At 37.0% G+C, this 17,224-nt stretch overlaps 1 protein-coding gene across 13 annotated transcripts in view; it reads left to right on the forward strand.

Moving 5' to 3' along the window:
* The window catches only part of MIPOL1 (mirror-image polydactyly 1), a 197,276-nt gene that overhangs the window by 37,053 nt on the left and 142,999 nt on the right, over nt 1-17,224 (forward strand). For all 13 annotated transcript variants that reach the window (XM_037393501.1, XM_037393508.1, XM_037393512.1 and 10 more), the window contains one exon: nt 15,195-15,375. In XM_037393501.1, the coding sequence (XP_037249398.1) occupies nt 15,195-15,375 (181 nt within the window). The remainder of the gene's footprint in view (nt 1-15,194; nt 15,376-17,224) is intronic.

Genomic DNA, 17,224 nt, shown 5'->3' on the forward strand with positions numbered 1-17,224 from the left:
ACTTTCCAACCTTATTTTCTTAATGGGTTAACAACAAATCTGAAGCTGTCTTAAAGAACTTTCTTGGCTATTCACACCTGGCTAGTAGCATTAAGCCATTTACTAGTATTAATGTATTTCTCATTATTACCTCAACTGAGTACAGATCGTAGAGTAAGATGGGAGGTAGAGGGGGACTTGGTTAACTTGAAACTTCCAGGGTACATGGAGTTTCCATCTCCATCAGGATGGAAAGATCCTTTTGTATTTAGATGACCAAAATTTTGCGCTCAGATTCATTCATTTATGTCTCATGGCAGAAACTTTAAAAAAAAAAAGGGGGGGGGGGGCACAAAAAGCACTAAGTTTAAGAGCGTATTATGTGACTGACTGACTTTACAGAAGAGATTTGTCAGAAAGTGGCTTGTGGCTAGATAATAATGTGCACACTGAAGAAAGGGAAAGACACAGGAAGGAGACCTTCAGTACATCACTAAAGGGTGGATGTTTTTCCAGTGTCTCTGTATAGGTTAAAAAAATAGTGAATAGGTGTCAACATCAAAGATGTCTCCTATATCAGAGACTGATAGCATCTTGTATATTGCCTTTTTTAGAATTTTGTACTATGTATTCTTTCTCAAAAGTTAATAAATGTCAAGTTTCTCATGAAGAGTCTATTGTTTATAAGAAAGTAGTAGTACTCCATCTTGCAGATAATACATTTCTTACATATGTAAAAGAATTTGTTTATTATTGTACAGGATAAACTACTTGTAGACCCCTTTTGATTCATGGAATTTTGAGGTGTAACTGAGTGAAGTTAATGTTTTTGAATCATATACTCTGAAAACATAATTACTCATGATAGAGTAACTTAATGGGGAATTGTATTCTGACAATTTATGTTTTAAATGTGTAATGGCTTAATCAGATCTAGTATTTATAGACCTTTAGGGGTCAGCATACCCTAAGAATGGTTCAAAAGGTTAACTTGTCCCAAGTAGGCAAGTGAATACCATAAACTGATTCTCTGAGAAATATTTTCTGTCTAATTGCTAGAAATGGCGTTCTGCTGCTGCTCACAGATACTTTAAAAACTGGGTAGTTACTGTTTCATGTGTATTTTTCTGATGCATTGGGTTAATATTTTCTGCTGTTCAGAACACTCTTTCTTCCAAGCTAACACTTACATATTTTTATGTCCAATATAAGTTGTTATATAGACAAAAGTAAAATTGTTACTTTTTTTTTTTTTTTTAGATCAGTCATTAGTAAGTCTCACAATCCTTGGGAAGTTAAAAACAGGGATTACGAATAAATCTCATCTCATCATACTGGTTTGTGTGAGGAATTTTTTGGGGCATTAACAATTCATTTACATTTTCTTATCATAGAGATAATAGATAAATTACAGAAAGATAATGTTTGATATGTTTCCTTTGTAGACATTCTGATGCATTTTCTCACTGAACTACTAAATCAAAGCAACTTTTAATTTTCTGTTTAAATGTCTGTGTTGAAATGTGTACCATGTTGTGTTCTGCTTGCTTTGTCATCTGTGCTATCTTTCCTTTTTGCGACTGGTACTGTTCTGCGTCTAGTTGTTCCTTGCTTGTAACCTGGAAGTTTAAAAGCTGGTTTTAGAATAACCCTATAATGATTTATTAATGTTTTTATAACATACTGAAATATTGGACATTAAATTATTTGCCAAAAAATAAGGATGATAAAACACATCTGAGATTAAATTCAGCTGACTAGATGAAAATTCAGTCAAGCAATGAGAATTTTTTTAAAAAACCAGCAAAAATATTAGGTACAGAGAAGTGATAGGTTTATGGCAGTTATGTGGGATAATATGTAACCTGTTAATGTTATGAAGTAAAATACTTGAAAGAAAGGTAGTGTTTAAGAAGAGTATATCTGAAGTGTTTGATAGTTAAGATTTTCTTTTTAACTTTCCGTTTGTTTGGAACATAATTTCACTGTGTGGAGTGAAGACATTTGTCCCTGTTCTGGTATATTAGGAAGAGTTAAAGAACAGTCAGTGCACAAGGCTTAGTATTTCAGGTTTGTGTCTAATTTAAATATACTATGTATCTCCACAATACCTAGTTTTTAGTAGGAAGACAGTGACTTTTTTCATTTCTCTCTAAGAATACTTGAGAGAATGTGTCAGGAGCATTGGCATCAGGCCAGCGAAGACTTTCTGACTTCCAAATGAAAAATATTCAGGATCCAAGCTAGAAAGCCTAGGATGGCAGTCCATTATAAAAATAAAGTTGTATTGGCAAATAGGCACATATCTTTGTATCGCGGTGGTGGTGGTGGAGGAAGCACGTTGCATCTGGGTGGAGGTGTTACTTTAACAGGGTTTACATGCATGACAAAAACTGCACAAACATTTATACTGTGAAAACACAAGAGGGAACCTGAAACTGGGTGCTTTTCATACTTACATGTACATTCAGAACTTAATGTCAATTTTTCAAAAGAGTTTGCAAGATAGCAAAGTGGTGGGTGGGCAAATACTGGAGTTAAATTTGTGTCTCATTTGACTTATACTATGTACTGTGTTTAAATGGGTGCAGCTATTGGTTCTGTATTGTATAGTCTTTCACTACTGTGATATTTTTGCTTGTGTCATATTTCATAGCATCTATGATTTTTAAGGACAGCACAGAAATTAGATGAAGTCTTAGAATATCAAATACTGTTTGGTCTGTTTTGACAACAAAATTATAATTTTACTGACTCCAAAATGAAAAGCCATTGTATAATTATTTTCTGGAATTTCCTAAAACAAGGTAGTAGATTGATTATTTTTAATGGCAAAGTGGTTTGCTTCCTTAAAAGGTGGTTATTATACTTTTCAAGCATAGAAATAAATATACATATATTTGTAAACCACTAATTGAAGCACGTATTGAAATATAAGTCAATGAACCACTTTCACCTGTAAGAATTTGATGTCAGCTCTTAGTTATGATTCATATAGATGCTTTCACTGTAATTCATTATTCTTGAAAAGAATGTTCGTGTGGCTTATAAAAAATACTTTTAAAATTGTTTATCTGGAAGCTGTAGTTCAGAGGAGACTCTAGCTTTAAAGAGATGTGATAATGTAGATTGGAACAGAACTGCAGAATCAGCTTGTGCAGGGAAATTTTAAAAGTTAGTGTTTTATCTGGGGGTGAGCTGTTGTTTTCCAGTCTTGCTCGCTTCAGGAAAAATAGAAAACAGATATACAAACCTAATGAACAAGTTAAGTATATATAGCTGGTCAGACGCGTGTTCATGTGATAAGCTTATGCATTGACAATTGTCTTAATTGCATTGTGTGTTTGTGCATGCATTGGTCTTGCATGAATGCATGGTGTTTACAGTTAAGAATCTGGCCATAGCTTTCCTTGTATTGTCATGGTCATGATGTGTATATGCCAATGTATTGCTTACAAAAATATTTTTTAGTTCCTCTGCTGTGTAGTGAATAATATTCAGGAAATAAAGCCTCTCTAGAAATATTTTTTAATATTTACTTCCATTTATAAAGTTACGACATTTATTGTCACCATCCTTTTTGCATTCATTGTAATTGAGGCAATGTACAGTCATTTGCATAGGTTAAGTAAAATGAATCATCTTTTTTTGCTAACTTCCTAGAAATGAAACTCCTATTCCTCACCGTGTATTTGTAGACTATTTTGAGCAGTAAGTTTTTTCTAGTTATGTAATGATTTTAATATACTTTTTTGTGGGTTTGGTTTTGTAATAGTAATCACAAGGACTGTTTTGTCTGGAATTACTATTGTGTGATTTTAACACACATACACACATGCACAAAGATGAAGGGATAAAGAAAGCATTGAGAGTGATGTGGTGTTGTAAAGATTTCTCATCTCATGCTCTATCTGGGTCAAAAACCAACTAACTGTAAAGGTGCTGCTCCCCTTCCTCCAGAATACACCCATTGTAGCTATAAACACTCTAAAGAAAATCTGAAGCCCTTCTTCCAAGGCTGTAGTAGAGGCAGAATAAACCATATTTGTCATATGGAAGTCTGTTTCTGCTTTTACATGCCTCAACTAGAGATACTGTGAGCCTGTTCTTCCTCTCCTTCCCTCTTTTAGCAATAAGAAGTGCTGTTTACCTAGGAAAGAAAGAAGACCTGGATATTGCACTGATGTGTATGCAGAAGAATCTACGTGATATGCAGAGAGACATTCTTCATGCGTGTGGCTCAATTGATTAGTGTCTTCCATGTGTGTTGTGCTTTCAGCATTGAAATTGCAGTGTGCTAGCTGTCAGAGATTCTGCAAAGTGGCAAGGACAGTTGCAGGTTTCTCTGCACAGTATAGGAGGCAGAAGAGAGGCTGAGAGGATGAATTTGCATGAGTCAAACACAGAAAGAGTGGCTGGTAACTGTTGAGCAATATTAAGTACAGAAGATGAAAAAAACCTCTTGTATGGAAAAAGAAGGAATAGTGTGCCATGACTTAGAAGATAAAAAGGAGCTAATGATAACTGAACAGTCATCAAATATTGTCTGGTCTTTCCCGTAAATATAATCCTTTCATGTGTATAAATTATCATCTGTCTGTTTTCCATCCCATTTCTTTCCTTGTACGTTTTGCATGGTAAAATACAGTGCATTTCTGGCCAGGCTGCATGCAGAAAGACTCCTCGTCAGAAGCACAATTAAGTACCCAATATCATTGGAGTGTTGTGAATATGATTTTGTTAGACCCATTACAGTACACTGAAATGTGTAGTGCCTTATCTGCGCTGAGTACTGCAAGTGATAAAGATAGGGAGAATGCACACCTTGAAGTATTGCACTTTGAATCACACAAGTGCAGCTAACTTCAGAATGTCTTGAAATATGCTTCAGGCAGAGCAGCACTTATTACCGCAGTAATTTTTATGTAGTGCTTTAGAAGACCTAGCACAAATGCCAGAAGAAATTTGTTATTTTCTTCTTTAGAAACCTTCATTGCTTCTGTTTTAATAACAACTAGAATGAAGATTAAGTTCAGAGCAAAGATATAACAAAAAAACCCAACTTATTAAAAAAGGGTTCTCCAGGGAGTGCATTGGAGACTCTTATCTTAGAGTTCACCTGCATCTTTAGTAGACCATTTACTCAGAGTAAAGTGTGCGTGGGCAAGATGTCTTACTGGCACTTTATGCAGAGTGACCTTTCTTCTATGTTGGACACTTAAAATGACAATATTTTTCTTTGGTTCTAAAGCAGTAGTTTTCTGGGATTTTTTTTAGAACTCTAATTCAGCAAAGCCTTAGTTGTTTGTTGGCAATAGGGGAGGTTTAGTACATTTGGATAAGAGAATTTTCACTATAATTAATGGGCATCAGGAAACATGACCCTGCCTAGATAAAAGGGAGTTCTGGATCATTAAGATTTAGATAATGGAAAGGGTTATATGTGAAAAGCAATTGTCTGGTATGACAATAGCAAAAGAGAAATGAGGTGGGAAGGTTTACTTTGTTTTTAGCTGGTTTAGAAAATATAAACACAGCATGCTTAGTAAAACTCTAGCAGACACTATGTTTGGAAATTATGTAATAACTCCATATAGGCTGTAATGATATCCTGAAACCCTGTATTTAAACTAACCTGAATTACAATGAGAGATAAACAGAATATTTACCCATCCCTTATGAGCTGCTGCTGATATGTAAATTTATTCTTCTACTTTGCACAAATATACTTTTGAGCTACTGCTTAAACACTTCAAGGTCCTTAGCCAAACAGTTTTAATGATGCCTCCAGTATTATGAAAGTGTGACATTTGATGAATGCCTTGTATAGTTGTGATATCGGGGAAAGTGTAAACAAAAAACGCACATCAAGTCATCGTGCAACACCTAGATAATTTATAATTTTACTGTTTATATCCATCTTGACATTTTTTATCTGCCAAAGGCAGGTTTCATTTGGAATCTTAATCTGAGATTTATTTGGTGGATCTGGAAATCATAGCTAGAGTTCCCACAGGAAATGGTCCATCTACCAACAGATTAAATGGCAGTCCTGCAGTTGTTAAGGGAGCTCTGCATTTAACACACATGCATACTCATTCAGTCAGCACTGTGGAGAAAAATTAAAGTAGTAACCCAGGTTTAGGAACAATGTAGCTAAAAAGTCCCATATTTGCTGAATGACAAAGGGTTATATAGCAGCATTTCATTTTATTATTCGTGCTTGAATTTCTTGTTTGCTTTGTTGAGTCTGCTGACGAATACTAATAAATGCCTGCAACAATCCAGACGAGAGATGCCTGGCAACAAAGCTATGCGGTGGACCTCCCTGATCTTCTCCAGTTCACAACCTGACCTTTTGAAAAATTGGCTGGGCTAAGCTGCAGAATTTGGGTGTAATGGTTATTGTTAACTCCAGCTTTAGGATTTATTAATTTGTGTGATCAAGACTTACCTATACTTCAAAGTTTCAAAAGACCAAACACAATCATCCATCCATTAGAACTAACATTGTGTTTCAGTGAATCCCACTTAGTATCTGCCTAGAGATTCTGCTGTTTTGATGCATTCGGAATATAAAAATGCTTTTTCAAGTGTGAGACCGATCCAATGAAAATCTGGTGTCTTCTCAGAGACTAATGTTTTAAAATAACAATATGTTAATGAATTGCAAACGGAGGGTGGAATGCCAAAGGAAATGTCTGATATTTACACATTAATAAATGCATCACGATTAACTGCAGTGAATACTAAAATAATGATTTGCCATGTATTTTAAAGACTTGGATGATTTTTCTATTTTAAATATTCACCAGTTTGTACGCAATTGCTGTTTAGATGCAAAATAGGAGGGCAAAAGACTTGGTGAGAGAGGCAGGCGAGGGAAACATCATTACTAAAATAATCAGGATCCTTGGAGAATTGAAAAAAAATTGCCTTTGCCAGAATAACTCCAACTGTTCATAATGTCCTTCTCAATTTATTTCTTTATGAAGGGTGTTGATAGGGTTCCACACAAGTACAGGTGAATAAAGAAGCATTCAAAGTAACACAGATGTCCCCCTACTTAAACTGCTAACACAGAATGAAGTCACTGTTCTCTTTAGATTCCTTTAAGGAATAAAAAAAAAAATGAACGAATAAACTTCTGAGTTTTGTCTGTGTTTTAGCAGACAAAATATTTTCAAGCCTGGCTTTTTTCTGGTATGTGTGTTGTGGGATATAGAGCAAACTTAAGACATTGATGCAAAATAGAACTTTAGGTTTTGTTCAGTTGCAGAGAACTCTCTCAACAAAGTTGCAATAAGAATATGTTGTGCTCTTTGATCGTGAATTTGGGCAACTCAAATGCTTAGCTGTAGCCAGAGATGGAGTATTTGAATTGTATTGCTCTGTTAACCTGACTGACTTCTAAAACAGTTTTAACTGGTTGGAAGTTCTCTGTATTAGAACAACAGTCAATGTAAAAAAAAAAAAAAAAATTTCTTCTGCCTACTACTGAAATTACAGGAAGTTTGTATATACTGTACGCTGCATGTCTGTCTTCTAATGTAGAAATACTGTAGTCTTTCCTGTGAATGAAAATTATTATCATAAAGTAGTGTGGAAGGATACCAACTTAGTTTTGAAATTTCTCTTAATTTTGTGATTGTGTAAATGTTACTTTATCATTCATAAGTAAAAATGGTATTTTTTTCCTTGAAGTCCAATTGAAATGAGTTGCTAAAGCTTGTCTGAAGAAGAGAGAACTTGAGGGCCCCTGCTGAGGAGACAGGAGCTTTTGAAGTTCTGCAGTTTTACTTCTGCCGTGGCTTGGTCAATGACCTCGATCCAGTTACTTCATTACTGTGCGCCTGGGTGTTGATGTCTGTAAAGTTATTGTTACAGTACTTAAGCATCCTTTATAAAATATCTGTGCGAGCTTCCACAAGATGTTGTTTTCAAGGCTTATTTCAGTGAACCTCATTTGTTTCTTAAAGTAAGAGCAGATATCTCGGTGAAAAATCCAGGACCTTTCTGAGTAAGGGTTACTTAAAAGTAAATGGATGGTCCTCACTCTTATGAGTTGACCCACGGTGCTCTCAGCAGGGTCCACTGTTATGTATCACTGGGGCACTAACCGTGCAATGCATCTGCATGGTGATTTCCTCTTTGTTACTGCCAAGGGCTGGGCTGGTGGCATTTTTCCTGGGCAGAGCACTGAGAAATAAAAGGAATTAGCTTTGTGTTACAAAACTACTCTGAGCTCAGCCTTCACTTGTTATCAGCTTCCTGTGACTGCTGTTCTGCTGTGCTACAGAAGTGAGTTAGTGAGATGTTGAGTCCTACTGAGTTATCGTCTTAAAGTTTGCCCAGTTTTCTTGAAACGTTAAGAGAAGTGTCGTGAAGGGATAACCAGTTCCTGTTGTAGGTTATTGGTACTCAGTGTACTGGGCTGCATTGAAGGGGCCTAAATAATTGCTAACTTAGGTAAATCTGTAGTAAGTCCAAAGATGAGTAAAGTTGCACTCTTTCTTGTTTGTTCGGGGGGGTTTTTGAGAAAATGTATATTGATCTTGTACTTTTTGTACTGAGTTTTTGTAATTGTTTTCCAGAAACAGGAATTACTTTCTTCTTCAAAATGAAGTGTAGTATCTTTTTTTGGAATTAACTCTGAAAATTTGTTTGCAGATTGTGAGAAAGATAAAATAGTGAGGAAAACTTAAAAAATCACAAGCACCCGTTGAGATGTGCGTGTAAATCATGTATGTTGCATCTGTGTCAACTCAAATATGAATGAAAAAGGAAATAACAGGCATTCTGAAAATGCTTAAAACCTAAACCAACTCTTTTCTTTCCACTTGTGCCAGGCAATAGGATCAGATTTCTTCCACCAGCTTTATTTTCTTTCTTTGCATATTTATGCCTATAAAATCCTTAAATTTTGGTTTCCCACTCATTTTCAGGATTTATGCCTTTGAATCATTCAGTCATGGATGAACTGTTGAGCAATCTGAGTCTTTCACAGTCATTTTGTTTGATAGAAGTTCCAGTAGTTATACAACAGAGTGAATGAATGTTTGTCTTTGTCAAAAAGGCTGACTCATCATTTTCATCTCATGAAGGAATATTCAGTCATAGTACTAATTTCATTTGCATAACTAGAAAAGTTAGTGGCTATGAGGTTCAAATTTTCAGTTAGCCTTAAATATTTGATTTTTTATATATCTAGGAATTTGGGTCCAGTGGCATTAGATCTTGGGAACTTAAGACAATTCCATAATCCGTTGTTCATACGAAGCTATTAAAATTACTTTTTATTAATGCAGCAACTGTCTTGTCCTAACAGCTTGTTACAACACTTGCAGGTGTGTGTGTGTTGTCATATACATATGCCCAAAAATTATCTTTTCAGAAATTTTTGTAAAATTCTTAACCCAAAAAAATCTAGATAATTTGAAAGTCAATAATAAAGAATAGCAATTAGTATAGTGAAAATAAAAAGGTGATGTTCTTAAGTAATGCTCTTACACACTTGACAGTTGCTGTAGCAAGTTGAGGTAGGTGTGTGGTTTGCAGGTAGGGGCAAGAGCAAGTATTTTTAAGCTGTAGTGTGTCCTTTTATTCCGGTGGGAACAGGCTAGGTTAGTATAGAAGTGTGGTGGCTCTTTGATAGTTTTTTTGGATAGTGAATATTCCTTCTTGTTTTTTGAGATTCAGTTTTTGGTATTATACAAGCAAAACAGAAAAAACCCATCGAAATTGAAGCTATGTTGTCATTTAGGCTGAGAAGAAAAGATGCATGATTAACAGTAAATGAAAGTTTGTCAGTCACTGAATTTTGGGGCTTTTAGTAACTGAGGTTGCAGTTAGTTCCTCAAACGTACCACAGTGTTTTGTTCTGCATTTCTTCAAATGCTTTTAATCTGAGAGTGTCACATAGGAAGAGTGAGCTACTGAGTTTGCAGTCAGCTTTGCTCATGCTCCCACCATGTGTATGGCTCATTCTCTTCCTTCCTGCTTTTGCTTTTTCTCCTGTCCTGCCTCTTACTGCCACCCCTCTGAGGGTTCATTCATGCAGTCCTTTGCAGACAGATGAGAAGATCCTTTGTCTGTGCTGTAGACCAGCTTAAAACAAATACTAAGAAGCTATAGGTAGCAAGCAGTAAGTACTATGACACTTGAAGCTGGTTTGAAACACCAAGGGCTTCCAGTGTCCCCATACTATCTGCAGGCAGATCTGTAGCCGGCAGTGTATTTTGCAGCACTGCGTGCATGTTCTGTTGGGTTTTGTTTGTTCTCCTTTATTGTTATTCCGCGGAGATTCCCTGCAAACCTCTGAGCTGATCAGTGCAGTTTGGCTAGTGGGGTGCTGAAAGACTACAAACAGGCGGAAGGAGGTGCCCACCCAGCCTGAATATGCTGAGTGGTGTAACAAGGGATGCCACTGCCTCCTTAGCCTCTGGGGTGAATCTGCACCTTCTGTGCACTTACATTTCCAGCACTTCTTTCCATATTACAAGTGTCAGTACAGGATTCTCTCATGCTGTGCTTTCCCTGATCTCAGTGCCAATCCTCTGCTTCTAAAAAGGAGCTGTGAGAAATAGTGGCTGCCTGCAAAATGCATTAGATTCAATGTTTTTACTTGACTTTTTAACCACTCCTAGCTTAACAACATTGAATTCTTTTCTGCCTTTCCTATTTCAAGCCATGACAGCATTATCTTCCTCTTACGTCACTTACAATCAATTCCCAGCTTTAATTCCAGTGTCTTTATATTCCTTCTTCCTAACATTTGCTTTTCTTTCCTTCAATGTGAACAAGCTATTCATTCAAGATAAATACATACAGAAGATCAGCTTCTCCCTATAGTGAAATATTAATCTGGGCTACTGAACTTAACTCTATTTTATATGGAAAATAAGTTGTTTAGTATACTCGGGAACCAGAATCAGTGCTGGTGATACCACTTAATGAAAACTACAGCATTTTTCCCAACGCTTGCAAGGCTTTTTACCCTTTCTCTGATGTTCCTTATGCAGCCTGATTATTGCAAATGCTACGTACTCCCCAGTGTGCCTCTGCAGCATTGGTAATTAGTGCACAATACAATTTGCAGGAGGCATGAGGAAAAGCACTGAAGTGCATTGATTAATATTGCTGCTTAGTTTAACAGCAAGACAGGCCTTGGTACGTGGGAGCTTAAATTACATGGGGTGGGGGTCATGGGCTATATGGAGAATAAAGTGGTTTTAAAAATAAAAAAATCCTTATGCCCATTGATTTGACAGTGGTTAAAATGTCTTCCCCAAAGCATTCTACTTACAGATTTAGCATGTTGACCAAAAACATGCATTACAGCTGTGTGAAACAAGTAAAAATTTCTAACCTTCATGCCCTCGGGCAGAGTGCTTCCATGTCTGAGTGGAGGAGGCTGCCATCATCTTTTCTCTTACAAAACTAGTAGGGGAAAAAAATAGATCCTCTGTGTTTCGCCTAACATTTCCAGGAATGCCACTTACAGGCTTGCTGTGATACCGCTTAGTCTTACCCATGTGCTTGAGGGAATTGGATCTGGATGAAAAGGTAAAGGTGTGCTGCAAACATAAGTTGCTTAAAAAAGCAGCATTAGCATTAATAAATGCCAACACAGATCTATCCCATTCTAAATTATTTTTTTTTTCCAGCTGCTGTAACTTAGTTGAATGCATAAAAATCTGTATCTTGACATGGCCTAAGGACTTAGCCTGAAGTTCGGCTGCTAATGCAGATGTTTACTTCATCATGCAGACATGTTTATCTCATAATGTTTAAAAAAAAAAAAATTGTCTGGTGACTTGACGTGTCATCTAGAAAGTTTTTTTGCTTGTTGAGAGCTCCTTCAGGATGTTATAGAGAGGCTGCTGAGGCTCATCTGACCCTCTGTTAGCCCCTGCTGCTGTTCTAGTTAGGCACCAGTGATACTGTCGGGTTGACCTGAGAAGTATGACTATATGTGACTATAAGTGTGACTGTATGGCTCTGGGGGGGGTGGTTAAGGGTGTGGGAACCCATGGTGTTATCCTTGATCCTGCCAATAAGAGGGAAGGGCATGGAGGAAGATTGGGTGAAGGAGATGAGGCCTTCTTCAGACAACTGGAAGAATCCACAGGTCCTGGTCCTGATGGAGGACTACAATGACACTGACAATCTGCTGGCAGGACAACAGCAGGGCACAAGTGATATGGGAGGTTTCTGGTGTCCACTGACAAATTCCTGAAAAAAATGATTGAGGTGCCAACAAGGAGGGGTGCTCTGCTGTACCTGATACTTACAAACAATGAAGAACTGCTTGTGGATCTCAAAGTCAGGGGGCAGCCTCGGCTGGAGTTACCGTGAGGTGCTGGTGTTCAGGATCTTCAGAAGAAAGAGCAGGACAAAAAGCAGGACCTCAGCTGTGGACTTCAGGAGAATAGACTTTGGCCTCCTCAGAGATCTACTTGGAAGAATTGTGTATAATTACGGTACTAGAAAGAAGAGGAATCCAAGAGATCTTGTTGATATTCAAGGATCATCTCATCCAAGCTCAAAGGTGGTCTATCCTGACAAGCAGGACATAAAACATGGATCAAGCAGCATGTTGTTTTCCTTGACTTTGATAAGGCTTTGGACTCTGTGTCCTATAACATCCTAATAGAGAAGCAAAGTGTGGATTAAATAAATGTAAACAGCAATGTCAGTTGAAAACTGGCTGAATGTCTGCGCCCATGTGGTGGTGATCTGTTGTACAAAGTCCAGTAGGAGGCAAGTTACTAGCAGTTTACTCCCAGAATCAAAAATTGATCTAATCTTTTTCAATGACTTCATTAATGATCTGGATGATGGAGCAGAGTATACCCTCAGCAAGTTTGCTGATGATACAAAACTGCAAGGAGTAGTTGATACACCAGATAGTTATGCTGCTATTCAGAGAGGAAAACTTACTCAGTTGATTACTCTTACACTAAAAGGGATAGAATCCCTTTTTCTATTCATCCCAGTGTGACTGTGGCAACTAATGTCATCTAATCTTAACATTCTGGACTGAGGTTTTTCTTCTCCAGCTTTCATATAGTGTGGGCCAAAGGAGAGTGCAGGAATGCTAAACAAGGAACAAAGGTTCATGGCAATACAGTTACTGGTTATTGCAACAGATACGTTGTGCTTGAATTCTTCCACAGAATGCAACATGCTTCACCTGAGGCACTTCAAATATATACGGCTTAAAGGAAATGTTGATGCCCTAGAAAAGAAGAAGAAAATTGGTTATGGCAAGTGAAGCGTTGCACTTCCTCTTCAATGTGTGGGAGCATAACTTGCAACTATATATATATATATATATATATACACAGATAGCTACATCTGAATTGGGAGAAGTGGACAGGGTGATGTTTGATAGGTCTTTATAATATAAATCAAATGGAAAACACATCCAAGTATATGCCTCCCTATAAAATGTTTTGCAAGGATTGAAACTCAGACTAGGTTAGTTTTCAGGTAGTACGAACTGGAGAGGTTTCTGAATTTCACCCTTATGTGTTGCCTCTCCCAAGATGGGGCAGATTCTTAGAGTATACATAGTGATTTTTTTAATGCCTGTTTCTATAGTGAGCCTTGCTTCTTATTGTAAGGTGGAGCAAGATGTTGCGTCCAGTTTTGAAACATAGCAGCATTTAAAAGGAAATGTCTGCTCAAAAACATGCAGGATTTCAAGCCAGTGAACACCAGCATACATTTGCTCAAAGAATCCTAGTGGCTGTGAAATGATATGAGGAACACATTTCAATCACAGTACTGAAACTAGTGTTAGGTTATACTTGTTAATGAACTATTTAGCAAGTTATGGTCACCACGTGTTTATTACTGCTTAGAAACAAAGATTCTGATACACTGTTGACTGTTGTTCCTCTAGTACAAAAATCAGTGGTTCTGGTTTAGAGGAACGGAGAGAGTGGATTCAAGTGGCTTTGTGCCGAAGTAGATAAGGAGAATACAGATGAGCAGCGGGTACAAAAATTTTTTCCTCGAGGTAACATATAGCTTTGTATGGAAACTTGTTAAATTGACTCCAGCCAATCCATGAGTCATCCCTCTGTGCCCTTGGGATGCTTCCTGTGCCATCGGCTGTGTCTTTCCTTCTTCAAGGAAAGAGTAATCTATTGCAGTAGATTTTAGAGAGTATTTTCGGTATTTTTGACTCAGAGTCTGTGCTTTTATATCTTACATGCAGCGTGATACCTTGATACTGATTGATGTGTATTTTTGGACTATTTATAGATGATTGCAACTGTATAGACAGTTTCTTAGTATTTTTGAGAAGGAAGTAATAAGTTGGATCATAAAATATATACCAAAATGTTTGGAAACACTAACTTTATTAAATAAGCAAAAGCTCTGATGTTTATTCTCTGCTAATCTAAATGAAAAAATGAAGAATATGTGCACTTTTTTCCATTCCAGCTTTTTTAGGCTTCTTCCTCTTTTTTTTTAATATAGTTCTATAATTAAAACTTACTTGTTCTTACTTTATGAAAGAACATTCATGGTATGTAGATCTTTCTTTCATTTAAATACCCTGATATCAGAAATATGTCCTAAATGTATCTAGTAGCCAAGCTTCAGAGAACTATCACATTCAACAGTTTAATTAGATACTTTTCCTCTTTGGCACAATTTGTGCTTTGCATTCTTCAAGTTCTTTAGTTGTATGAGCCTGAACCTTGCACTCTCCAGGAGTGAATAATGGGGCCTTAAATTTGCTGTTGCTAATTACAGCTTGGTGATACTTTTTTTGTAGCCAAAATGGATTTGAAAAAGACCTCAATATAAGTAAGAGTCTAGTTCACAACCTGCAAATTTCCCAGTCTACAGCAGAAATTCATCATGTCTCACTGGGCTAAAGCAGATTTTTGCAGAAGATAAGTAGATAATTTCATAGGGTCAGCATTATTTTAAACAGTCATTTCAGGGGAAGAGGGATTAGGAAATGGTGATGAATTGTTGAAGTTTCCATGAGAAAAATACAGTAAATAGCTCATAACTCCTACATCTGTGCTCTAGGTTCCTTAGTGGGATGAGGAAGCTGTGAATCTGAAACTAGAGTACTTTCTCCTTTCTGCTACAAATAAGAATATAGCAAGCCATTTTTGCATGAGAAATCTCAAGTTTGTGCTTCTTTTTCCAAATGAAAAAATATGTTTGTTTCCATTTCCAATTAGGAACACATGTCCTGGAACAGAAGAAAGAAGACTTTTGTGCTGAATTCCAGTTTCATGAGAATTCTCAGAAAAACCCATTCATCCAGGCAGAAGCTGAACCACTGAAACTTCCAGATTTGCCGGTAACCAGTCAAAGAGGAAGAGCCCCAAATGATTGTAATTCCAGTCCTGAAGAATCAAGGTAAAACCAAATATCCCAATATATATAATTTTTTTAGATTCAAATTATAGACATACATAATATGTATAATATACATACAGATTTTTGGATAAAGGTAAGGAAATTTACTTCCCAACTGAGAATCAGTAAGTCAGCTTTTTACTCAGACTTACCATATCTGCCCTTCTTTCAGTGTGGAATGCAGCATTTCACCACTGCATTCTCTAGCACTGACAGAAAAAACAATCATGGCAATGGCTTATGTGACACGCTGTGGGTATTTCGATGATTGTGATCTCTTTTTAATTTTTAAAATGCATACTGAACAGAATTAGAAAAGATGATCTAAAAGTCTGGTAGTATTTGTGACTTTACACAACAAACACAGTGTACCCTAAGTATCATGAGTGAGTAGGAAGCAGGAACAAAGCAGGGTGAAAGTGAGTAGGAAATGGGAATAAAGCAGCTAGGAAGCAGGAATAAAGCAGGGTGAAGTGTAGATGAAGTTGAAAGAGAAAAGATGAGGAGTTGTAATACTTTGTAGGCAGTCTGTGAATGGCATCTGGAGAAGGGAAATTATGGTTGCAAAGTATAATACAAACTAAAGATTTCATTCTGTCATTACTTTTGATCATTTATTGTCATTAATTTCTATACTGAGCTATGACCTTCTACTGCAATCTTAGGAAACATATACGCTCATGCACTATGTGACATAATATATAAAGGTAAACCCAACTGACTTGGGAACATGCTACCGGTTTTGAGCAACTTAGGCATTCTGAAGCCCAAGTCTTAACTGAGTGACAGATTTGCTTTTGAGAATGGGACCAAGGCTGCAGAGCCCTGTGATGTACTTTTGAAAAATATACGCTAATTCTTCACCTGTCTGGCAGATTCTGCGTCTGGTTTTGTTATCTTTAGTACGATCTATTGGGCCCAAACCAGTCCATAGTACTTTTCCGTCTGTCTTGTTGCCTTTTTTTTACATTAGGGCCTGAGATACGCTGTTAGGGCAATGCATCCTGCACTAAAAGCCAAATGTAATCCTGAGTGATTAGGTACAGCCCAGCACAGTGTCAACCAAAGGCTGTTGCTCCTGCCCTTCACCAGTGCCACTTGCACTGGGAATCAGGCTGATCTTGAACACTGAAGTTAACCTCCCACAGCAGTCAGCATGTTGAACTATCTCACCTGCAAATACATGGCATCTAGGCCAAAAACTCATTGTGGTAGAGACTATATAAACTGCGTAAAATCTGTCCTTCCCCAAATAGATTGCAATCAGAATATAAAATGAGAAAATATCTTTGTATAGAATGACCCAGGAAACATTGAGTCAGTGTTGATTTGCACTGTAAATGATGATCTTGGTGTACCATCAATGTGACTTGGAATGTTGAATGAAAACATCAAGTTTTCTTTTAGACATCAGGAAGAAAATGTTTGCAGGATTTAAAGATGATGAGGAGGTATATTCAAACTTGTTAATGCGAAGCATCTCCTGAACCTGGAAAATGCACAAAAAAAGCTTGAGGTTTGTAATATCTGGGCAGTAGTATCCAGATGCATCTATCACTTTCAGTCCAAAACAATAGTAAATGAAATTTGCTAGACAGAGCAAAGATGGAATAGTCTTTGAAGAATCTCAAAAGTGCAGACAGGCAGTTTAAGCACACTTCCAATCCATATATAGTGTAATACACCAAGTAAGTACTTTTTCAACGTGAATCTTCCTGCTGTCTATGTTTGATGTGCTTTAGGTTGCACCATAGTTTGCCTGCAGAGTACAGACCTTAACTTCCTTCTGAAAGAACCATAGAGAAAATAAATCCAATGGAAGCAGGTGAAGAAAGGAGAGACTGAGTAC

This window comes from Falco rusticolus, chromosome 7 (genome assembly GCF_015220075.1).
Source record: "Falco rusticolus isolate bFalRus1 chromosome 7, bFalRus1.pri, whole genome shotgun sequence".
NCBI classification, from domain to species: domain Eukaryota; kingdom Metazoa; phylum Chordata; class Aves; order Falconiformes; family Falconidae; genus Falco; species Falco rusticolus.